General features: G+C 46.3%; 1 protein-coding gene and 1 long non-coding RNA gene across 2 annotated transcripts; one reads left to right on the top strand and one right to left on the bottom strand.

Moving 5' to 3' along the window:
- Positions 1 to 2,038: 2,038 nt before the first annotated feature.
- On the bottom strand, positions 2,039 to 5,014 carry LOC138764396 (uncharacterized). Its single transcript, XR_011358142.1, has 3 exons — positions 4,777 to 5,014; positions 4,053 to 4,192; positions 2,039 to 2,957 (listed from the first exon to the last, which is right to left on the bottom strand). It is a non-coding gene; the product is annotated as an uncharacterized lncRNA (long non-coding RNA).
- On the top strand, positions 4,657 to 23,449 carry LOC138764395 (protein GOLM2). Its single transcript, XM_069940258.1, has 5 exons — positions 4,657 to 5,010; positions 12,445 to 12,499; positions 16,469 to 16,568; positions 18,091 to 18,136; positions 19,772 to 23,449. Exons 1-4 carry the CDS (start codon positions 4,708 to 4,710, stop codon positions 18,113 to 18,115), a joined length of 483 nt encoding a protein of 160 aa, XP_069796359.1. The 5' UTR covers positions 4,657 to 4,707; the 3' UTR covers positions 18,116 to 18,136; positions 19,772 to 23,449.
- The last annotated feature ends 492 nt before the right edge of the window (positions 23,450 to 23,941 follow it).

Here is a 23,941-nt window from a genome sequence, read left to right as displayed (position 1 = left end):
TCAGTTTATTTGCAGATGACGTTATAGTATACTTAACAAAACTAGAAATATCAATAAAATAATTACATAAGAAATTGAAGGAATATGGAGAAGTGTCGAGATACAAGATTAACACAAATAAAAGTGAAGCAATGCCAATGAATAATGCGGATATCTCAAAATTTAAGAAAGAATCACCATTCAGATGGAAAATGCAAGCAATACGATACCTAGGTATACAAATAAATAAAAACCTCGGCCATCTATATAAACTCAATTATTATCCACTAATGAAAGAGTTACAGGACGACTTAGAGCATTGGAAAGACTTACCACTAACACTAATAGGAAGGATAAACTGTATTAAAATGAACATTTTCCCAAGGATACAATACCTATTTCAGGCATTGCCAATACACTTGACGGAGAAATTCTTCAAGGAGTTAAAGAAAATAATAAGGAAATTTTTATGGAAAGGGGGGAAACCGAGGATAGCACTAGATAAATTAACAGAATGGTATAAACAAGGAGGCTTACAACTGCCAAACTTTAAAAATTATTATGGAGCCGCACAATTAAGATACCTATCAGATTTTTATCAAACAAGGGAAAAGCCAGATTGGACTAGATTAGAACTAGATAAAATAGGGGAGAAGATACCTGAACATATATTATATAAATGGGATGAAAAATTGGTACAACGTAGGAATTCTCCAGTATTACATCATCTGCTCCATATTTGGAAGAAGATTCATGTAGAAAGGAATAAAACAAATTACTAATTACCAAAACTAATATTGACGCAAAACAAATTACTTCCTTTTACAATAGATAACCTTTCCTTTAGAGAATGGGAGAAAAAAGGGATCAAAAGAATAGAAAATTGCTTTTCAAGAAATAAATTATTATCCTTTGAACAAATGAAGGATAAATATAATATAACTCACGATACAGTGTTGACATACTACCAACTGAAATCCTACTTGAAGGACAAATTGGGAAGCAGTCTGAGGTTACCAGAGGGAAGTAATTTTGAATATGTGATTACAGACACAATGATAATCAAAAAATTTATAACAAACATGTATATTAAACTGCAAGAAAAGGAGAATGAGGAAACAAATGGTAAAACTAAACAAAAATGGGAACAAGATTTAAACATAAAGATAAAGAAGGAAACATGGGAGAAGTTATGTTCTGGAACGATGAGAAATACAATAAATACGAGGTTACGTATGTTACAATATAACTGGATACACAGGCTATACATTACACCTCAAAGGTTAAATAAATGGGACCCAACAGTATCTGACAGATGTTTTCGCTGTAAAAAGGAAATGGGAACAACAATTCATGCAATCTGGACATTTGAGAAAGTGAAAAAATTTTGGGAAGATCTAAACCAGATATTAAATAAAATCACAGAAAGCAATATACCAAAAAACCCAGAGATCTTCCTCCTAAGTAACATAAAAAACAAAGAATTTGGACTTGATTTGGATGGTGCACAAAAAAGATTTGTTAGGATAGCCTTAGCTGTGGCAAAAAAATGTATTATGTCAGCCTGGAAATTAGAAGATAACTTGAGAATACAACAATGGTATATAGAAATGAATAAATGTATTCCATTAGAAAAAATAACATATAATTTAGGAAATAATATTACAATATTTGAACAAATATGGGAGCCATACATGAAACACAACAGAGAAAACCTACCGAGGACATTTACCACCTAAAATGACAGAAGGAGAAGGAAATGAAAAGAATTGACTCAGTGGAATTTCTTGTTTATTTTTATTGAGTGACAACATTGTTTGAAGGGTCTTAGATTCTGTACTTTAAATGAATGGGAGGGGAGGTAGGGAGCGTGGGATGGGAAGGGGGGGGAAGAAAATGACTGTATATATTTGAAAAGAAAAATGTATGTATCTTGATCAATGTGGTTTATAGTGTGAAAAATAATTTTTTTTTAAAAAAGCACACAAGACCATGAAGTGCCCCATGTCATTGTTAGAAATAGAAGTACCTTTAAAGAAATTGCTCGAGACAAATATTGAGAACAAAGAACATTTATTACAACAACAATGCAAAGTTGGGTGCTTCCCCTTACCCTGGGAATACACACATACACTGGGGCTCACCCAACTTTTATACAGTAAATTTCAGTATCGGAATACCCTCCCCCTTACATTCTTCTGCCCCCTGGATGGATTTGGCAGAGGCAATCCTTCCTGCCTACGTGCAGTTTCAGTAGACTTGGAGGACCAGGGGGTATCCTGTCGGTGTCTTCTTATGCCATTATTCCCATTGTCCTTATTCACATCCTAGCCCTTGTCCCCATTCACACCTTCCCGACTCTCAGGCTGGCTACAGTCCCTTCATCTGCAGGGTTCGTTAATCTTGTTTAGGGTTTACTAGTTAAATATGCATACTTGAAAAATCTGTTGTATGGCTTACTAATTATATATGTATAACTTGCTAATACTGTCTAAGGTCTTCTAATTATTTATGCAAGCCTTGCTAATTCTATCTGGGGCTTGGCGACCCTTATCTCGTTCAGACTAACTCTACTTCTATTCTCAATTGTCTGTCCTTCTCTCCTTCATTCAGTGATCTTGCTGCTGTAGGAGATTCTTATCTTACTCAGACAGTGTCAGCTTCCTGCCTTCTAATATCAATGTCTCATGTTGTTTGCACTGGCTTCATTCATTTACTTATGTATCAATTTTATTTTCTTCATTTCTTCATGTTCATATTGCAATGTCAGTTTTTCTCATCTCTCACACCATTGACATCCATTTCCTGCCTTCGCACTCGGACGCCTTCCCGACTGATCTTGGTGCAGTCGGTGATGGACACGGTGAAAGGTTTCACCGGGACATTGGGAAAGCGGTATCAGGGCAACTGGAAATCCATCAACCGACTATCGTTGGGCACTGACATGAGAGGCATCAGATGCCGAGTACTGTTGGAATCTAGGGGTTAAAACAGTATGAAATAAATGATTAATTAATAAGTGTATATTTACTGCATGGTTCAGGGAAAAAGGAATGTGATTAAGTGGCAATCACAGCATGGAGCAAAGTTGGCTGAACAAAATTGTCTCTCCAAAATACAGGGAGAGGAAATGCATAAAACGATTTAGGAGGAATGCTCAAACTAAAGGAGGTGGTGAGTAGCACAGGAGACACAGGCCAGATCAGAACAAAGAATGGCCTGTAAGAAACAAAGGGAATGGAAAACAAGTCTAGGAGGAAGATTAAGGCAGGAGGAGGTGTTAAAGAGAACAGCAGAAATTGGCAGGACAAGAACAGAATGGTGATTAGAGATATCTGGGGATGAATTAATTTCTGATCAACACAACGGGATAGTCTGGCCTGGAGGATTAAGATGGGAGTGCTACACCCCAGATATCTGCAAAACAGGAGATGACTTGTGATAACCCTTATGCAAAAAGATCTAGCAAAGGAAGACAACTTTTGTTCTGTATGATAATGAAATCTAGCAAAGGAAGCCAACTTTTGTTCTGTATGATAAGGTTGACCTATATAAACTGAACCAACTGGACAATAGGGGTCAGTCTTGGGGAGTAGCTCACTGTGCAGGTGACCTATGAACTAATGAGTGACCCAGAGCTCTGTTAAGTTTTATTCTTGTGCTGTGTAATAAATTGACTGTTGAACCGAATACCTTCTCCTATCACTTCATTCAAAGAACACGCTGGACTCAGACTACACATAGACTAAATTAAGAGTAAGTTAAAGCCAGAGTCCGACAGTACCAACGAAAACCAGCGGCAAAGCATTTTTTTTAGGTCAGTTGAGCTAACGCAATATGTCTGCATCATATAATGCAATTAAATTCATTTAAATGTTTCTCCAAAATCAGCAAATCTGAAGTTGTCTTATAATCCCCCATTTTTTTCTGGAAGCAAAACTTTGGGAAAGCAAATTGTTTTTCTACTTCTGTATTTGCAGTTTGTTTGCGGGTTTTTTTTTTAAAAAAACATTTTCAGTACAGTTCACGGAAATTTTTACGGGGTTGAAAAAAAAAGAATGTCAGGATTGTACCTGATGCCATATCTGACCATAAATCTCCACTTCGAACTTGAGGGAAGCGGAGCCAGGATCATTTCAAACGCGAGGGCGTTCATGCCTCTGCCCCACAAACGCCCCCGATCTCATTTCTGATGACTGACCACTCCTGCAAACTGTGCAGAAAAAAAGTTTGAGCAGAATTTATCGGGAGAGAAATTAAAACTCGGGAAAGTTTCAGCCCTGTAATTCTCTCCGCATCGCGCACAGCCAAACAGTAGGCAGTTACCGAAACGATTTATTCCAGGTTCGACATTGGAGACGGAAGCAGGAAATCGGGCGACGTGCATCGAGCTGCGCTGGCGGTGGAAGTAGTTTGAGAGAGTGGGAGGAGAGGGGAGAGAGAGAGAGAGGAAGGAGGGAGAGAGAGTAGAGGGGGAGTGAAAGAAGGGAGGGTAGAGGGGAGAGAGAGAGAGAGAGAAGGGAGGGTAGAGGGGAGAGAGAGAGAGAAAGGAGGTAGAGGGGAGAGAGAGAGAGAAGAAGGAGGGAGAGAGAGGAAGGAGGGAGAGAGAGAGAGAGAGAAAGGAGAGAGAGTAGAGAGAGAGAAAGGAGAGAGAGTAGAGGGGGAGAGAAAGGAGGGAGAGAGGGGGAGAGAGAGAGAGAGAGACGAGGCGGGGGGGAGAGAGAGAGAATGGCAGCCAAGAACCCCGCTCTGCTGGTGATCGGGCTGGCGATCCTGCTGAGCGCAGGCGGCTTGTACCTGTGGAGGGTGGCGTCGGAGAACACCCAGCTGCGCCTGCAGAACAGCGAGGCCGTGAACGCGGTCGACAAGCTGAGGAAGGCGACCGACGAGCTGACGAAGAACCTGGCCGAGACGCGGCTGAACCTGGACGATAAGAAACACTACATCAGTGATATCGATGCCAAGCTCCTGAAGGCCAGCGGAGATCTGGAGGCCTCTGCCACCGAACTGCGGAACTGCTTGGACAATGAGGTAAGGATCCACGAGTCCGGATCGGGGATGAGTCACCAAATTCGTGGGGGTTAATTTTGCCAGGGCAAAACATTCACATAAACCACCTTACTAAATAAATGCAGGAAGAGTCAGAGTGGGGCAGGGTCTTGGGTTCATTGATTGTTCAGGAATCTGATGGCAAAGGGGAAGAAGCTGCCCTTGTGCCCCCTGAGTGCTGGTCTTCAGACTCCCAGAGTGAAGAGGGCCTGGCCTGAGTGGTGACACCACCTTGATGGAGTGAAGACTGCTGCCCCTGATGTCCCAGGCCTGGGGTGGGGGTTCCTTGTCCTGAGCAATGCCACCTCCATACCTTATATCTCCCCTCATTCTTCTGTCCACCAGGGGATAAAGTCCTAACCCGTCTAACCTCTCTTGGCAACATCCTTGCATTCTTTCAATCTTATTGATACTATTCTTTCTGTAGTTAGATAAGCAAAGCTGCACACACTACTTCACTGTGACACCTTGTCTACTCCCCCTCCCCACCCCCCCTGTTGTTTGAAGGGCTTCCCCTCAGTCTCAATGCCCAGTAGTGGACAGACTGCAGTCCTTCCCCACAGTACCCTCGCTTCAGCTGCACCCATCCTCAGCACAGACTCCTGCAGCCTGGAGAGTGCCGGTTGGCAGCGTTCCCTCCTCACTGTGCGCTGTAAGGTCAGCAGGTGTTGGGCAGACCAAAGGAGGGTCTTCCAACCATCCTGGATGCCTGACTCTCTGGGCGTCCCCGGGGAACAGCCCATAGATCTGAGAGTCCTCTGTCATGCCACTGCTGGGGATGAACTTTGCATCCTTCTCTGCACATTCTTAGCGAATCCGAATTCAGCAAAGAGGTGGGTGATTGCCTCCTCTCCACCACAGATGCCTCAGGGACTTGGTGGGTGATGTTCTGCTTGTACAGGAAGGATCTGACCGAGAGGGCTCCTCTCACTGCCAGCCAGGCCAAGTCCTGGAGCTTGTTCATCTATTTACGATCAATGACATTAAAGGCCCCTAATGCAAACCATTAACTGACCATTTCTACCTGTGGACACTGCCTGACCTGTGGTTCCCCAGCCTCTCACTGTTGTCCCAAGACCCCAGCACCTGCAGCTTTTTTTGTGATTCTGATTGTGCAATCGACCACATCACAGTAACTCGGCTACATTTGCCCAGTGTACGAATACCTTGCACCCATAAGGAGCTCAATTTACTCCAGTCAGACTTCATACATGACATATACAACCCTGAGATTCTTTCTTCTGTGAGAATTTCTACTTACTGGTAATGCAAAAAACTACTTAAGAAATAATACCTGCCATCGCCACACTGGATGGACTAATAAAGAAGGTACAATTCTGATATTCTGGATTGTCGTCGATGTGTTAGATTTGGGTTGAAGGATTTAAATTTTAAATTAATTTTTTTTAGCATACAACACAGTCAAAGCCTAATGTGCTGTAGCTGGACAGGGCCTTGGTAAGACCACACCTTGAGTAATGTGTACAGTTTTGGTCTCCTTATCTGAGGAAAGACATCCTTGCCATAGAGGGAGTTCACCAGATTGATACCAGGGAGGGCAGGACTTGCATATGAAGAAAGGCTGGATCGACTAGACTTATACTTGCTGAAATTTAGAAGATTGAGGGGAAACATAAAATTCTTAAGGGATTGGACAGGCTGGATGCAGGAAGGTTGTTCCCAATAATGGGGAAAACCAGAACCCAGGGTCACAGTTTAAAGATGAGGACTGAGGCAAGAACTTTTTTTTTCTCTCAGAGAGGGGTGAATCTGTGGAATTCTTTGCCATGGAAGTAGTTGAAGCCAGTTCTTTATCCATATTTAAGAGGAAGTTAGATTTGGCTCTTGTGGCTTAAGGGGTTCAGGGGGTTATGGGGAGAAGGCAGGTACTGGGTACTGAGTAGATGATCAAAATGAATGGTGGTGTAGGCTTAAAGAGCCAAATGGCCTCCTCCTGCACCTAGTTTCTATGTTTTCGGCCATTGAAACCCGTGCCGCCCATTTTGTTAGACATACACCATGGTAACAGGCCCTTTCAGCTCACGACTCCATGCAGCCCAAGTACACCCAATTGGACGGTGGGAGGAAACCAGAGCACCCAGAGGTAACTCATGACAGCAACAGGGAAAACGTACAAACTCCTTATAGGCAGAGCTGGATTCGAACCCCGGTCCGCTCTAACCTTGCCACCTGACAAACCCCGTTCTTTTCTGGAGGGTGGGTAAAAACTAGAGCACTCTGTTGGGGCTGGGTGGGGGGTGGTTTTCACAGGGGAGAACATACAAAATCCTTACAGACCCTTCTGTGTTTACTTGGAAGAAGGGGTCAGGCCTGAAATGTCAGTAGTATACCTCCTATGGATTCTGTGAGACTGGCCGAGTTCCTCCAGAGTTTCTGTGTGCTTTTGCTCCATCGCGTGCCTGTTTAAACAGCCGCCCCTCCTGCTCAATACACCAGAGACTATTTATAATATTCCTTTCACATCCAACCCGTCAATCCTGCTCCACCATTCAATGAGATCATGGCTGATATAATCTGAAGAACAGACAGATGATGATGGGGACGAAGGTGGGGCCACTAAAGGATAAGGGAGGCAATGTGTGCCTGGAGGCAGAAGAGGTTGGGAAGGTCCTAAATTAATACTTTGCATCAGTATTCACAGGAGAAAAGGACCTTGATCAGGGTGAGGTTGAAATTGAACAGGACTGTGTGCTGGAAGATGTGGAGATTAAGGAAGTGGAAGTATTGGATCTTAAAAATACTGGGATTGATGTCCCTGGGGCCGGACGTGATATACCCCAGGCTGCTGCAGGAAGCGAGAGATAGCTATGATCTTTGAAACCTCTTTGGCTGCAGGGGAGGTGCCAAAGGATTGGAGAATGGGAAATATCCCTTTGTTTAATAAAAGGTAATAGAGAGAATCCTGGGAATTGTAGACCGGTGACTCTTTCGTCAGTGGTGCGTGAGCTATTGAAGAAGATTCTTAAGGATAGGACCTATGAGCATTTGGAGAAGTACAGTCCACTCAAGGTGGTTTTGAGAAGGGAAGATCAAGCCTCATGTCTAAATGAGTTTTTTGAGGAGGTAACAAAATAAATTGATGAGGGTCAGGCAGTAGATGTGGTCTACATGGATTTTAGCAAGGCATTTGACAAGGTCTCCAATGAGAGGCTCGTCTCATAGTGAAAAATTAACTGTATGGATAACAAATCGGATTGAAAGAAGAGTAGTACTGGAAGGAATATATTCTGCCTGGAGGTCGGTGACTAGTGGAGGGGCCGCAGGGATCTGTTCTGGGACCCCTCTTTGTGATGTTTATAAATGACCTGAATGGATGGGTCAGTAGGTTTGCGGGCGACACGAAGATTGGAGGAGTTGCGGAAGGAGCTGAAGGTTACAAGATGATACAAACGGGATGCAGTGTTGGGCATAAAAGTAACAGGTGGATGTCAATCGGGGTAAGTGCAAGGTGATTCATTTTGGAAGGACAAGCCAGAAGGCTGACCACAGGGTTAATGATCGGGTACTCAAGAGTGTGGATGAACAGAAGGACCTTGGGGTGAAAATCCATATATCCCTCAAGGTCGCTGCACAGGTTGATAGGATGGTTTAAAAGGCCTATGGGATGCTGGGATTTATTAATAGTGGGATTGAATTCAGGAGTAGAGTGGTCATTTACTAATCTTTGGTGAGACCACTCTGAGAGTATTATGTTCAGTTCTGGTCACCTCATTATAGGAAGGATATGGGAGCCATGGAAAGGGGGCAGAGGAGATTTACCAGGATGTTGCCTGGATTGGGAAACCAGTCTTATGAGGCAGGGTTAGCAGAGCTGGGACCTTTCACTTTGTAGCTGGAGGTGTACAAGATTATAAGAGGCATAGATAAGGTGGACGGCCAGCGCCTGTTTCCCCAGGGCAGGATCAGCAAACACCAGAGGACACAAGTACAAAGTTAAGGGAGGGAAGTTTAGGGGAGACGTCAGGGGTAAGATTTTCATGCAGAGAGTTGTGGGTGCTTGGAATGCCTTGCCATGGATGGTGGTGGAAGCTGAAACATTAGGGGCATTTAAGAGACTCTTAGACACATGGATGAAAGAAAAATAGAGGGATACGGGGTAGGGAGGGGGTAGTACTTTTTTTAAGGAAGGGATATATCAGAATCAGGATTTTATCGTCATGAGCAAGTCATGAAATTCGGGTTGTTTTGCGGCAGCGTCATAGAACAAACATATTATAATCATCTTACGACATTAATATAAAAAATAAAATAAGAATAACAGTGCAGGAAAAGTCAGGCAGTGTCTTTGGTTCATTGATCATTCAGGAATCTGACGGCAGTGGGGAAGAGGCCGTCCTTGTGCCGCTGAGGGCTCGTCTTCAGGCTCCTGGACCTCCTTCCCAATTGTCGCAATCGAGTGAAGAGGGCACGGCCTGAGTGCTGGGGGTCCTTGAGGATAGAGGCTGCTTTTTTTAAGACAATGGCTCATGTTGATGACCTTGATGGAGTGAAGTCTGGTGCCTGTGATGTCGCAGGCCCCGTTAACAACTCTCTGGAGTTTATTCTTGTCCTGAGAGTTGGCACGTAAATACCAGGCAGTGGTGCAACCAGCCAGAATGCTCTCCATGGTCCAGCTGTAGAGAGTCTTCGGTAACATACTGAATCTCCTCAGACACCTCACAAAGTATAGCTGCTGGCGAGCCTTCTTTGTGATTGCATCAACATGGAGGCTCCAGGACAGATGCTAAGAGATGTTAACACCCAGCAATTTGAAGTTCTTGACCACCTCCATGACAGACCCCTCGATGAGGACTGGGTCGTGTTCCACAAGCACCTCCTTGGTTTTGCTGACGTCGAGCGCAAGGTTGTTATCGTTACACCATTCAACGAGCTGATCTCTCTCCATCCTCCCCGCTTCCTTGTCGCCATTTGTGATTCTGCTGACAACTGTGGTGTCATCGGCAAACTTGTAGATGGCATTGGAATTGTGCCTGGCCACACAGTCATTCGTGTAGTGAGTAGAGCAGTAGGCTCTTAAGGTGAGCCTGTGTCACTGATCAGTGACGAGGAGACATTGTTTCCAATTCGTACTATATGGTTTGGCACAACATTGAGGGCCGAAGAGCTCTATTGTTCTATGTTTTGGGATGATAGGCTCATCTCCACCTGCCTGCCTTTTCCCCATATCCCTTAATTCCCTTACTGTGTAAAAATTGATCTGATCTTGTCTTAAATATATCTACTAAGGTCGCCTCCACTGCTTCAACGGGCAGCGAATTTCCTCTTCTCCATTCTGGATCTACTACCCTGAACCTTGAGGCTATGCCCCCTAGTTCTGGTATCCAGCCAATTTCCCTTTTGCGAGCTGGTGTGGGATCTGGGTCCTGGAGGCGCACAGGAACCTGCGGACACTGGAATCTGGAGCCAGGTCCAGCCTCTTGGAGGCAACTCGACAGGCCGAACATCGTCAGTGGTAGGGGAAGAATGGTCGGGGATTGGAACTGGGATCCTTCATCGAGCATGAGAATGCAGAGCAATGAGGACAATGTGAAAGAGGATGGAATCTACGCCCACATGCTAACCACCTGCATTAAGATGTGTTTCCTTAAACCTGTTGGTCAAGTTATTTTGCATGCCTTTACTTCCTTGTGTAATTCAGTAATCGCTCCTCTTGTGCCTTTACGCAAAATTTAGACGCTCTGTGACTATTCTCCAACTTCTGCCTCCGCGCAAAATTCAGATTTATTGTCAGAGTACCTACTGTGCATGACATCACATGAGGGCCAGGTAGGATTTCTGCTTATCAGTGGTGCATAGAATGGTACTCAAGAAAACACAAGCATTCAAAACAGAGAAATGTAAACAAACAGAAAAAAAAAACAATTCAATTATAAATAATGTGTAAAGTAAGTCGTTAAATGAGTCCCTGGTTAAGTTTGCCGTTGAGGAGTCTTATGGTGGACGGACAGCAGCCGTTCCTGAACCTGGTGGGTGCGAGTCTCGTGGCACCGACACCTTCCCTGATGGCGGCAGCGGCGAGAACAGAGCTGGGGAGTGGGGGGAGTGGGGGTGTGCGGATCTTTGATGATTGCTGCCGCTCTCTGCTGGCGGCGTTCCCCGTAGATGTTCTCAATGGCGGGGCGGGTTTTGGCCAGGATGTCCCTGGGCTGTGCCCACTCCCTTTGGCGGGGCTTTCCGCTCAGAGGCACCAGAGCCCCCCCATACTGGGCCGCGATCCAGCCGGTCGGTACGCTTTCCACCGCACCTCTGTGTGAAGTTTGCCGGGGCTTCTGTAGTCACACCAAACCTCCACAAATTCCTGAGGAAGTAGGGGACCTGACGTGCTTTCTTCATGCTGATGTTAGTGCGTTGGAACGAGGTCTCCAAGATAGTGACCCCTCAAATTTAAATTTGTACTTTGTATTTGCTCTTTCCCTGCACATTCATGCCCCCATCTCGAAGCTTCTAAAATCCTGCTAGTTCATTTATCCTCTGTGTACGTACAACCTACGAAACTGCGTTTCTCCACACGCACACAATACACGCCGCATAATAATCCCATATCTACACAAAAAAGCAGTGTGAAAGGGCGACAGGTTTGGTGTGGTGGTTAGCGCAACGCTACGACAAGTTTGCTCTCTGTAAGGAGTTTGCATGTTCTCTCCCCATGGCCATGGGGTTTTTTCTCCGGGTGCTCTGGATTCCTCCCACCCTTCAGAAAAAATACAGGGGATCTGATCTGTTGGTTAATTGGTGAATTTGAGCAGCGTGGTCTTGGAAGGGCCTGTTACTCTAAATTGAATTAAAAAGTTTTAAAACAAATTGAAATAAATATGCATGCATATTTCAGAATAATTGACTCATTTCATTTACAGTTTTAAAAAAAATCCCTGGTATCTGGCACCTGGTAGATGCCGGACGAACGAGTTTTCCAGTTGCTGGAAACCCCGTGTTACGTGAATGGAGAACTAACGGCGAGGCGCGGCCAATTTTAAACGCTCATATTTTCGACCAATTTAATTTCCGTGCTTTTTTTTGTTGCCACTAGCTTGAGGTTGCCGGTTGCTTGAATTCCAGATAACAGGGATTTTACTGTATAAGAGACCCAAGATCAATCCCACAGCCTGCCGGAAGAAACTATTCACCTGCCTGGCTTCAATGCTCCTGGACCTCCTTCCTCATGGTGATGGGTCAAAGACCCCGTGTGCTGGATGGAAAGGATCTTCTATAACTGACAGCCAACTAATTATGTTTAAAAACACACAGAAATGCTGGAGGAACTCAGCAGGTCAAACAGTGTCCATAGGAGATGGACACATTACTGACTTTTTGAGCCTTCCTCAAGGAACATTTAAAATTCTTTATGTTTCTGTGGTTTTCAAATTATTTTTTTTTTAATTTCCTCACCTTTTCCAGAAAATTATAAAAGAAAATACTGAGAAACAGAAAACTGAACTAGAAGAAAAAGAAGGTAAGAAACAAATCTCTATATTTAACTGTGATACAAGAAAGTTTGCAGATGCTGTGATTGTAGTTTAGTACAGAAGAGTGCTGGACAAACTCAGCAGGTCATTTCATAACCACGGAAGTATCATCCACGCTTTGGGCCTAAGCCTTTTGTCAAGGGCGGAGCAAAACGTAGGCAGGTGTGTCTGAATAAAATGGTGGTGGGAGGGGCAGGGGGAGGAGAGGAAGGAGGGGGGAGGAGAGGAGGGGAGGGAGGGGAGGAGAGGAGCACGGTAGGAGAGGAGGGAGGAAAGGGCAGGGGAGGAGAGGAAGGGCCAGGTGGGTGTGGAGGGAGGGAGATGAGGGAGGGAAGAAGGGAGAAGGGGCTAGGGGAGGAGAGAAGGAGGAAGGGGTGCAGTAGAAGAGGAGGGAGGGAAGGGGCAGGGGAGGAGAGGAGGGAGGGAGGGATGGAGAAGGAGAGGAGGGAGGGAGAGATGGAGAAGGAGAGGAGGGAGGGAAATAAGGGAGAAGGGGCTGGTGGAGGAGAGGGAGAGTGGAAGAGGCAGGGGGAGGAGCACAGGCCAACAAGCAAGAGGCCACAGGTGGACATGGATAGAAGGGCTGGAGAGGAAATGTGAGAATTGACGGGGAAGAGGGAGGCAGCTCTATGAATGCAGAGTGGGAGGAAAGGAGACTGAGGGATAGAGAGAAACTGGGAGGGTGGGGTCGAATGGGAATGTTAATGCCATCTGGTTGGAGTGTGCCCAGACGGAAGGTGAGGTTCATCCAAATTGTGGGTGGTCTCAATCTGGCAGTGCATGAGGCCATGGACAGACATGTCTGTGTTGGAAAGTCAAGTTTATTGTCTGATTGTACAAATACAGCCTGATGAAACAGTGTTCTCCGGTCCTCGGTGCAAAAGAGGGAAACACACACACATAATACACATACAGACAAACACTACATGTCCAGGACAAGTATTTCAAATACACAAATAAATAAATATTGCTTCATGCATATAAGAGTCTCGGAGGGTCAGTGTGAGCAGTTCCTTTGGTTGTTCCGCATTTTTACTGCCCATGGGAAGAAGCTGTTCCTTAGCTTGGTGGTGCTGGCTCTGATCCTCCTGTATCTCTCCCGATGGGAGCAGCTGAAAGATGCTGTGTGTGGGGTGGAAGGGGTCCTCAATGATTTTGTACGCCCTCTTCAAACATCTATCCCAGTAGATCGCGTCGATGGGAAGGAGGGAGACCCCAGTGATTCTCTCTGCCGCTCTTACCGGTTCTGTGGATCCATTTCTCTGCAGCAACCATACCTGTACACTGATGCAGCCGGCCAGGACGCTCTCGATAGAGGTCCTGTAGAAGCTTGACAGGATGGGGTAGGGAATTGATACGGGTGAATCCCCGCCACTACAGCGGACGGAGCCGAGGTGTTCAACGAAGCGATCTCCCAGCCGGTGTCCAGTCTCTCTGACATAGAGGATACCACAACAGGAGAACTGGACACAGTAGATGACCCCCCCTCCCCCACTGAAGATTCACAAGGGAAGTGTTGCTTTCCTTGGAAGGGCTGCTTTCCACCCACCCTCCAAAAACATATAGGATTTTGTAGGTTAATGGGTGTATTTGGACAGCTGATGGGCTGCGAGGGCCTTGTAACTCTAAATTAATTTTAAATATACCAATTGAACAAAGGAACATCTGAAACAGAGAGTGTAATGACATACATTCACTTTATTCTCAAGGGGTTGAACGCTGCTGAGGTATATTCATCCAAATGCATGATCACTTACAAATCTAGTGATTGAATAATAAAGGGCCCAGTATTTGCTCACTCCACCCTAAATCTGCCCACAGGTTTTTGTTTCGGTACATGCCTTGCAGACAAAAGGTGACTTTTTCCAACCACTGCATTTGCTTTCTGGAGGTATTTCTGTATCATGGTTAAGGAGGGAGTTAGAACAGGAACAATAGGAACAGAAGTAGGTCATCCAACCCCATCGAGCCTGTTCACTGAGACTGATGCACCATCAATTTCTTCAAAAGACGAGAAACTGATAGGCTTTTATTAACAGCAGAATGGAGGCAGGTCCATGTGGGTTGACTCTCCTGGGCTGAGGAGGGAGGCGCAGGACAGCCGCCTTTATTCTGGGGTCTAGTTGGTGGGCTGGGGGGGGAAGAACCTCAGGTACAGTCAGCAAGAGGTGGGCCCAGACAAACTATAACAGGGGCTCTCAGCCCTTTGGTTTCCACTCACATTCCACCTTATGTTATCCCTATGCCATCAGTGCTCTGTGATTAGTAAGGGATTGCTTAAAGGGGGGATGTAGGTGGGAAGGGAAGGTTGAGAACCACTGCTCTAGACCTAATTATCACTGAAATATTTTGCTTGAGAAAAATTGTCATTGACCCATTTCCTTTGGAGTCATGAAACCATGCACATAATGAGTCAATGAGGGATGATTAAACCAGTGGTTCTCAACCTTTTTCTTTCCACTCACATCCCACTTTAAGTAATCCCTCTGCCATCGGAGCTCTGTGATTAGTAAGGGATTGCTCCCAACAACAGGATAACTCAGGTGGAGCAGAGCACAGATCATGTGACCTTGTTTGGACGAAATCTTCACTGTGTCAAAACAGGCCATGCTGCCCATCTCTCTCTCCCTGCCTGTGTTTTTTCCACTTGACCCTCCTACCTCTCTCCCATATCATAAGGCCACAAGACGCAGGAGGTAGATTCAGATTTATTACATGACCTCACTTACAACCCTGAGATTCTTTTTCCTGTGTACCAGGCAGAATTGCCGCTTATTGATGGTGCAAAAAAAATGTGCAAGACATACACACGTAAACAAATAAAGAAATGTGAACAAACTGAGTTCCGGATTGAGTTTGTCATTGAGGAGTCTGATGGTGGAGGGGTAGCAGCTGTTCATAAACCCGGTGGCCCTGATACCTCTTCCCTGACACAGCAGTGAGAACAGGGCGAGTGCCGGGCGGTGCGGATCCTTGACGATCGCTGCTGCCCTCTGGCGGCGGCGTTCCCTGTAGATGTTCTCAATGGCGGGGGAGGGTTTTTCTTGAGAGGTCCTGGGCTGCGTCCACTACCTTTTGCAGGGGTATTGGTGCCTCCCCCCATCCCAGCCAGTCAGCACACTTTACACCATACATCTGTAGAAATCTGCTAGGGTTTCCGGTGTCGTACCGAATCCCTGCAAGCCCCTGAGGAAGTCGAGGCGCTGACAGGCTTTCTTCACGACGCCGTTAGTGCGTTGGGTGCAGGAAAGATCCTCCAAGATAGTGACTCCCAAGAACTTAAATTTGCTCACTCTCTCTCCACCTCTAATTCCCCCCACCTCCGGTTTCCCTTTCCTGAAGTCCACAATCAGCTCCTTGGTTTTGGTGACATTGAACAGGAGGTTGTTGTTGGTGCACCATTCGGCCAGGTTTTCAATCTCCTTTTCATGCAACCCACTCCCGTGGTTTTGAGAGCAAATTTATAGAAAATATTATTGTCGTACCAAGTCACACAGTCGTAGGTGTAAAGTGAATATAGCAGGGGGCTAAGAACACAGCTCTGTGGTGCTCCGGTACTGATGGAGATGTTCTTACCAATCCTCACTGATTGTGGCCTGACAGTGGTTGTGCCTTGCAGCAAAGTCAAGCCAAGAGATGTTTATTGTCATCTGATTGGACAAGTACACCCCGATGAAACAGGGTTCTCCGGTCTTCAGTGCAAAACACACAGACGCACAACCAGGCATGACACACGTATAGGAAAACAATACATATGCCAGACAAGTATTTCATCTATGGAAATAAATATTCTTTTGTACATATGAGAGTCTTGGTTAGTGTGAGCAGTTTTTCCTTTGGTGTTCAGTGTTCTCACTGCCTTCAAAGGAACAAAGATATGTCTATTCAGAATAAAGAATGTTCTGAGAAGTTCCTTCAACCTGTTCTACTGTTGCATCTTATAATCCATTACTTAGCTCAGCTAAAGACATTGACCGAGGAGAAAAAGAAGATTGAAACCTCTCTGGGTGAATTCAAGAAAATCTGCAATCTGCCTGATTTGAATGAGACAATAAAGTAAGTCGAAGCAAACTGCTTTCAAAATTGTGAGTGTGTGTGTGTGTGTGTGTGTCTTTGTGTGATTGTGTGTAAGAGTGGGTGTGAGTGTGTGCATGTGAGTGTGTCTGTGTTTGAGTGTGTGCATGGGTGTGGGTTTGTGTATCTGTGTGTCCCTGTGTGAGCGTGTCCCTGTGTGAGTGTGTTTGTGTCTGTGTGCGGGTGTGGATTTGTGTGTGTCTGCATGTGTGTCTCTGTGTGTAAGTTGTTTGTTTAAGTGTGTCCCTGTGTGTGAGTGTGTTTGTGTCTGTGTGTGCAAGTGTGGGTTTGTGTGTATCTGTGTGTGTTGTGTGAGTGTGTTTGTGTGCACTAGAGAATATGTGAGCAGTTATTTCCACTATTCTTTGCCCCGTCTGTTCTGACCCTTGAAGACCCATTCAATTTATTCATGTTTCAGGATTCCTTTATTGCCATGTAATTAAAACAGGTGTAACATAATACAAAGTTGATTTTAGTGTGGCATAAGGCAAAGGTTTAGAATCAGCAGGTCATTGCCAGCCCCTTACAGTTAGAGAAAGGATCTTTTAAGAGTCTATCAGATTGGTTTATGGAACTGAGAAAAATTGAGGGTTATGCCATGGGGAAATTTGAGGCAGTTGTTCGAGTAAGTTATTGAGTCGGCACAATACTGTAGGTCGAAGGGCCTGTGCTGAGCTGTAGATTTCGATGTTCCATGTTTAATCCATTGAGTCAGTGCTGCCTCAAGGAGCCATCCATTCCCTCACTAATTTCCCCAATATACTATGTTACCTTTCACCCTAACCCACACACTGGGGTCAGTTCACAGTGGCTGGTTGACCCCACTGACCCTCACTTCCATGGGTCAGTTCCGCACTGGTTTTACCTCCATCACCCCGAACTTGTGGTTCTTTCCCAAACAGCCCAAAATCTGGGCTTTGGTGAGTGCCCTGGGTCAGTGGGAGAGAGCTCACATCTCAGGATTCTTTATTGCCATGTAAACAGGTGCGACATTAACGCGGAATTTCCCTTAGGCCGCCGCATGGCGGAACAGATTTGGCCTCAGCAGAAATTGCCAGCTTGAGTGCGCTCACCTCGGTCTGCATCCTGCGTGGGCCACCAGCCTCCAAGCCCCTCAATGGTCCACTGCCGTGGATCATTTCCTCTGGTTCTCCTCAAACAAGGGGTGCCTCTGTTTACTGGTGCCCTGCGCCAGTCCTCTGCTCCCTGGGATCTGCCACACCTCACGGTCCGCTGGCCATCACAGGTGCCGCCATCTTAGGCACAGACATTCGTCTCCTCTAACAGGCCGTTTAAAGCCTGTACGAAGCCGACTGCATCAGATCAGGTGGAAGGACCCTGTGGAACCTTGCTGTCCTGGGACCAGTCCAGAGAATGCAAAGGCAGTGATTCAAATATTAATGTCAGTAAATGAGATGAGTGCAAGTTGCTGAGATACCAGATGTATCACGGTGATCAACACTGATTAATCTTTCTTTGATTTGACAACGCCTTTTGTTCACAGGAAAGTCTGTTCCGGGCAGTCATAAATCCATCCAGCTCTGTGATAGGTAAGAGTTGATTCTCACCTCATATTCTCTGCCAATGCCTTCAACTGTTCAATTCAGGTGTTAGGACACAGGTCAAAGACAAGTCATTGCTGCACACACACACAGACACACACTCTCTCAAGTTCCTTTTAATCTTCTTATACTGCTTTAGTTACACAAACATGAATAGGGATTGTTTACCTTGGCTGGGGGCTCAGGTTTAAAAGGTCTGTCATGTAGTCTTACCTCCTCTGGACTCCATGGGACTTGCTGAGTTGCTCCAGCATTTCTGTGTGCGGAATTCCTCGTTTCACTATGTTGCTGCCCTACTGCCCTTTCACCCTTTGCGTTCTCCTTCCTCCTTCTGTGGAAATCACTCGCTCAGTACTTTCTATCCTCCCTCCCTCCCACACACACACACGTGCAAGCATCACCCTCTCTCATGAACACACGCGTACACACGCTTTTCTATTTCCAAGTAGGGCAGCACACTTGAATCCAACGCTATCTGTAATGCCAGTTCTATATCTTCACCTCCTATGGGCACTTCTGGACCAGCTGGGTTTCTCCAGTATTTATGCGTGTTGATGACCAACACAGCGTCTGCAGACTACCATGTACCCCCCACCTGCCCCCCCCCCCCCCCCCCACTTATTACCAAAGATTGCTCTCAACTCACACCCATAGTTTTGAATTCAGCTTGCTTGTAAAAGTCAAGTATCCCATCCTGCACTGGGCGTTGACCCATCCTGGAATCAGAATTTTTGCCAAGAACTTGGCGACAGGTTAGCGCAACGTAGATCCAGCGCCAGCGACCCGGCTCTGGATCCTGTGCTGTCAGCAAGGGGTTTGTATGTTCTCCCCATGTCTGCGTGGGTTTCCTTTGTGGAGTCCCCAGTTTCCTCCCACCCTCCAGAAATTTACGGGGGGGGGTGTAGGTTAATTGGGCAGCACGGGGTCGAAGGCCTGTATGTCTAAATTTATTTTAAAATTGGAAAGAAAATGTGTTGTTTGACAGCAGATGCAAATATTGCATATAAATTACGTTTAGAAAAATAAATAAATTAGTGCAAAATAAGAGAAAGTGTGGTGGTGTCTGAGCGGGGTCATTGTCCATTCAGGAAGCTGGTGGCGGAGGGGAAGAAGCCATCCTTGTGCCACTGGGTGCTCGCCTTCAGGCTCAGGCTCCTGCACCTCCAGGCTCAGGCTCCTGCACCTCCTTCCCGATGGCAGCAGTGAGAAGATGCTGGGTTCCTCTGGCAAGGCCCTCCACCCTAGCGTCTCCAGACTTTCATGGCTAATGACCATTTCCAGCTGGTTAATTTGTTTTTTGCCTCTTCCTTCCTTCTGTACAAAGTGAAGCGAGGAGAGACGTCAGGGGTAAGTTGTGGGCACCTGGAATGCATTGCCAGGGGTGGTGGTGGAGGCTGGAACCTGTGGGGAATTTAATAAGAGGTTCTTGAATGGAAGGATTTAGTTTTTTAAAATGTTGTTAGCAATATATAGGACGGCACAACATCGAGGGCCAAAGGGCTAATGTTGAAAACGTCACCCCAAAATTTGGGCTCATCTTGTATGCCAAGTATAAAATACGAACCGTAACAGCGAAGACTCGCACTATGTTCTATATTAACCCCGCGTCCTTTTCTGTTACAGACGACTTGAGAGACCTTCTGCGCTAGATCGCTGGGACGCCTCAGCCTCGTACAGACATTGAAACAAAGTGGAACCAAACTCAAATCGCACAGGGGGGTCAGATCCAGTTCCTTTTCCACGCACCGCCTCCAATCTGCCCAGCCATAGATTCTCCCCTTGCTCGTCTCCTGAAGCGGTCGTCTTTAATCCCACTCCAAATCTGACAGAGCAGCACCTCGATCCCGCCTCACACATCCACCCACATTCAGCTCGTTCAACACTGCGCTCAATGAGCTGGAATGCGGATGCGGCAGATTGAATTCCTGACCGGCGAGTTTAATGCCTGTGTGCCTCGCTGGTCTGGACCAGCCATTCTCAACCAATTTGTTTCGGTTACAGCACCCCCATGCTTAGGACTCTGCTCAAAGTTTATGGGCCCCTGTTGGTTTGTTCTGTACTTCTCTCCTACTGACTCCAAGAAGAAATATTTAGAATTTCCATCTCTCTAAATTGTGCTGCAGCCCCCAGTGGCCTCTGTTGAGTTTGCCTGTTCCGGAGTAAGGGCTCCCCCGACTCGGCCAACGAGTCTCCGGCCAACTCTTCAATTACTTTGTGGTGGTTTTTACAGGCACGTTTGATTATTACATTGTAATCAGGAAGAGGACTGTGGTGGGGCTCAAGCAGCATTTGCGAAGCCAAAGGGATAATTAAAGTTTGAGGCCTTGTGTCTGTCTAAGATTTGGTGGTGGGGTGGGGTGAAAGATTGGCTGTGTTTTATTTACGTTTCAATTTTATTTTTTAAATTTAGACATACAGCACTGTATTTTACGTGCTGTATGTCTAAAATAAAAATCGTTCCTGCCACAGTGCCTGAGAAGATCTGTAATCCATATGAAACATTCCCAACCAGTGTTGGTGCTAAAGCTGGCTCAACTCACGACCACCGCGTCCCCGCAGTTTGCCTGAAGGATAATCTCTGATGATTTTTTTAACTTCCTAGTCTGAACAAAAGTAGTGGAAGTGGAGGCGTTACGCAGGAAAATCTGCAGGTACTGGGATCGTAGGGCAATGCATAAACGCGCTGAAGCAACTCAGCAGGTCGCGCAGCGTCAAGGGGCAACCAACTCGGCACCCCGCCTCCAGACCTTCAAACCGTGCAGGCAGCACACTGAGTGTGGCGGTCGGGGTCCGAATCCCGCCCTGTCTGCAAGAGGTTTTGTATGTTCTCTCTATGTCTGCGTGGGTTTCCTCCGGGGGTGGGGGGGCTCCGGTTTCCTCCCGCCATTCAAGTCAATTGGGCGACACTGACTCGTGGGCCAGAAGGACCTTATTACCGTGCTGTGTGTCTTTTAAAAAAAAATCACTCCAGCTCCCCACCCCGTTCAGATAACTACCCCTCCCCCCCCCCCATCGCTTCTCAGAGCCATTAAAACAATTTTGCATAGAAAACGGGCCCTTCTAGACTTTGCTAAACTATTATACTGCCTTGTCCCTCTGACCTGCACCTAGCCCATAACCCTCCCATCCATGAACCTGTCCAAAATTTTCTTAAGTGCTTTTTTAAAATCTTCCACCTGTGACATTTACCTATTAATCAGCTCTCGCTCCCCCTCTCCTCTTTTTATTCCGTTTTTTTTTGCTCCTCCGTTGACGAACCGTTGGTTCAAGACGCAGAGAAATGCTGGAGAAACCCAGCAGGTCTCACAGTGTCCAGAGGGGGTGAAGATACGTCACCGACGTTTCGGGCCTGATGCCTTCTTCCAAGGTGTGCGGGAAAAGCTGGTAGGCAACGCGAGTTAAAGGCTGGGGAGGGAAAAGGGGAGGAATCCAGACCGACATTGGATATGATGAAAGGAGAGGTGAGAATTAATTTTGTCTCTGTGAAAGGAGACAGGGAAAAGGGAAGAGAGAGAGAAAGGAGACAGGGAAGAAGAATGAGTAGGGGGTTCAAACGGAAACCAGAGAAGTCAATCCAGTTGGAGGGTGCCCAGATGGAAGACCAGGTGTTCTTCCTCCAATATATGCGGGTGGTCTCGGTCTGGCAGTGTCTAAGACTGCGGACAGCGAGAGAATGGGTCGGGGAATTGAAATGGATGGCTTTCCTCTTGTCCAGTTAACACCTTTTATCTCTTGGTCTGTACTCTTCTCCCTCGTGTTCTTCCCCAAGCCTTCACGTCGAGTCCCCGGGTTACGAACCAGATTCCTTCCTCCGTATGTCTTTAAGCAGAATTTGAAACTACGTCGGAACAGGCACAGTTCTTATTTGGCGTCAGTTAGTCAAATGTTTGTCTCGGTCCTGTCAAAAAAGCATTCAAAGAAACAGTCTTAAAAACAGTTTAGATAGAAGAAAACAAGTTCAACACTTACTCTCGTTCCATCAATGTCTTGTGGTAACATGCGCGTGAATTGAGGGTGCAATTTGTTCGGGAGTACCAGTTGTCCTTAAGTCGGACGTTCGTAACCCTGGCCCTCTCTGTCTTTTTCACTCATCCCTTGAGGAAGGACTCAGGCCGGAAATGTCGGTAATATATTTTCAGCTCCTATGAATGCACCATTGCTGCGTTTTGACTTTCGTGTTTCACTCCGAAACATTGGTTACCCTCGACTTCCTCTGGATGCTGTGTGACCTGCTGAGTTTCTCCAGAGCCTTTGTGCATTGCAGGCATATGCCCCCCTTGAACCTCGCCAAACAACAAGAGCGTGGCTGATCTACCTCGTCCCACCTTCCCCGTGTGAATTGTGCCTTGAAATCCAGCGATCTTGGTGTTCAGTGCATGAGGTAAGCGACTCCCCCATAGCCATTGCAGGGTAAGAGACGCCCAAAGATTCCCACACCACGAAGAACCTTTTTTCCAACAGGCGCTACACTTAGCGTCGTGGTTAGCAGTGTCAACGACCAAGGCTCGAACCTGGCGCTGTCTGTCACGAGTTTGTAGTTGTCCCTGTGTCGGTGTGGGTTTCCCGCCGGGTGCTCCAGTTTCCTCCCACCCTTCAAATACGTACAGGGTTCAGATTATCTTGGGTGTAATTGGGCGACGTGGGTTTAAGCGGCTGGAATCGGCTTCTACTTTATAAATAAAATTTCGGGGGTGGGGGTGCAACGCAGTTACAGCGCCAGCGGCCGGAGTTCAAATCTGGTGCTGTCTGCAAGGCGTTCTCCCCGTGTGAGTTTCCACCCACCGTTCAAAAGACGTCTTGTTTAATACAGGCATCACAGAGCAAGCTTCCTATCGCAGGAATCAGTGCATTAAGACAGGCCTTCTCACTGGGTTAGGTGTTTCCTTCTTATTCATTACGTCTGTCGGATATTGGGAGACTTTATTTAGAGGTGAGCAGAATTTCTGTAATTTAAAGCAAGCTAGCAATGATCTTAATGCGGAAGGGTGGAAAGGGTTTATTTTTAATATACAGTAAAACCCCGTTATCTGGAATTCAACTCGAGTTCCCCCACACTCCAACAAAAGGGACTGTACGTCCGGGGGACTTTCCCGCCTGTTCCAAAGTTTGGGAGAAGCTGTGTCTTAACAGCTGGTGAACACTGAATATCAGACAGCAGGCAATCCCCTTCAAAGGGGTCTTCCTTCCTCTGAGCCTTTAATCCAGACGGAGTTACGCAACCATTGCTTTTACTTTTCTCTGGGCGTTGTTTCTGAACATGTATCTTTGGGCTAATACGTTAAATAAATATTTTATTTAGTATGTGGTTTGGGGTTATGGAATGTCTGTTCCAGTGGCCACCCGTTTTTCAAATTCCCGTCCTACTCCCGTGCTGACGAGTCTGTCCGTGGTCTCACTCACGGCCAGACTGAGACCACCCGCAAATTGAGGTGGGGGGGGCTCATCTTCCGTCTGGGCCCCTCCAACCGGACGGCATTAACTTCGACTTCTCTTTCCGTTAAAGACGCCCCCCCCCCCCCTATCTTTGCTCCCCCTGCTTCCTTTCCCCGGTCTCTGTCTCCTTTCACAGAGCCCAAATCAATTTACATCTTTTCCTCTTATTATATCCAATTAACACCTTTCGGCTGTCGGTCTGGAATCTTTTCCCTTTAATCTCAAGGTTTTTTTTTAATTCAGACGCCTGTCTGCTTTTTGCTTATACCTTGAAGAAGGATTCAGGCCTGAAACGTCGTGATATATCTTTACCTCCTAAGGACGTTGCGACACTGGCCGAGTTCCTCCAGCGTTTTAGTG

Source organism: Narcine bancroftii, chromosome 5 (genome assembly GCF_036971445.1).
Source record: "Narcine bancroftii isolate sNarBan1 chromosome 5, sNarBan1.hap1, whole genome shotgun sequence".
In the NCBI taxonomy this organism is placed as follows: Eukaryota; Metazoa; Chordata; class Chondrichthyes; order Torpediniformes; family Narcinidae; genus Narcine; species Narcine bancroftii.
This window is presented reverse-complemented; position numbering and strand designations above follow the sequence as displayed.

Excerpts from the sequence above, each read along its gene's own strand:
- LOC138764395 (XM_069940258.1), top strand. The coding sequence starts at position 4,708 with ATGGCAGCCAAGAACCCCGCTCTGCTGGTGATCGGGCTGGCGATCCTG. Across the intron at positions 5,011-12,444 it reads GGAACTGCTTGGACAATGAG|AAAATTATAAAAGAAAATAC; the intron begins GTAAGGATCCAC and ends CACCTTTTCCAG. Across the intron at positions 16,569-18,090 it reads GATTTGAATGAGACAATAAA|GAAAGTCTGTTCCGGGCAGT; the intron begins GTAAGTCGAAGC and ends TTTTGTTCACAG.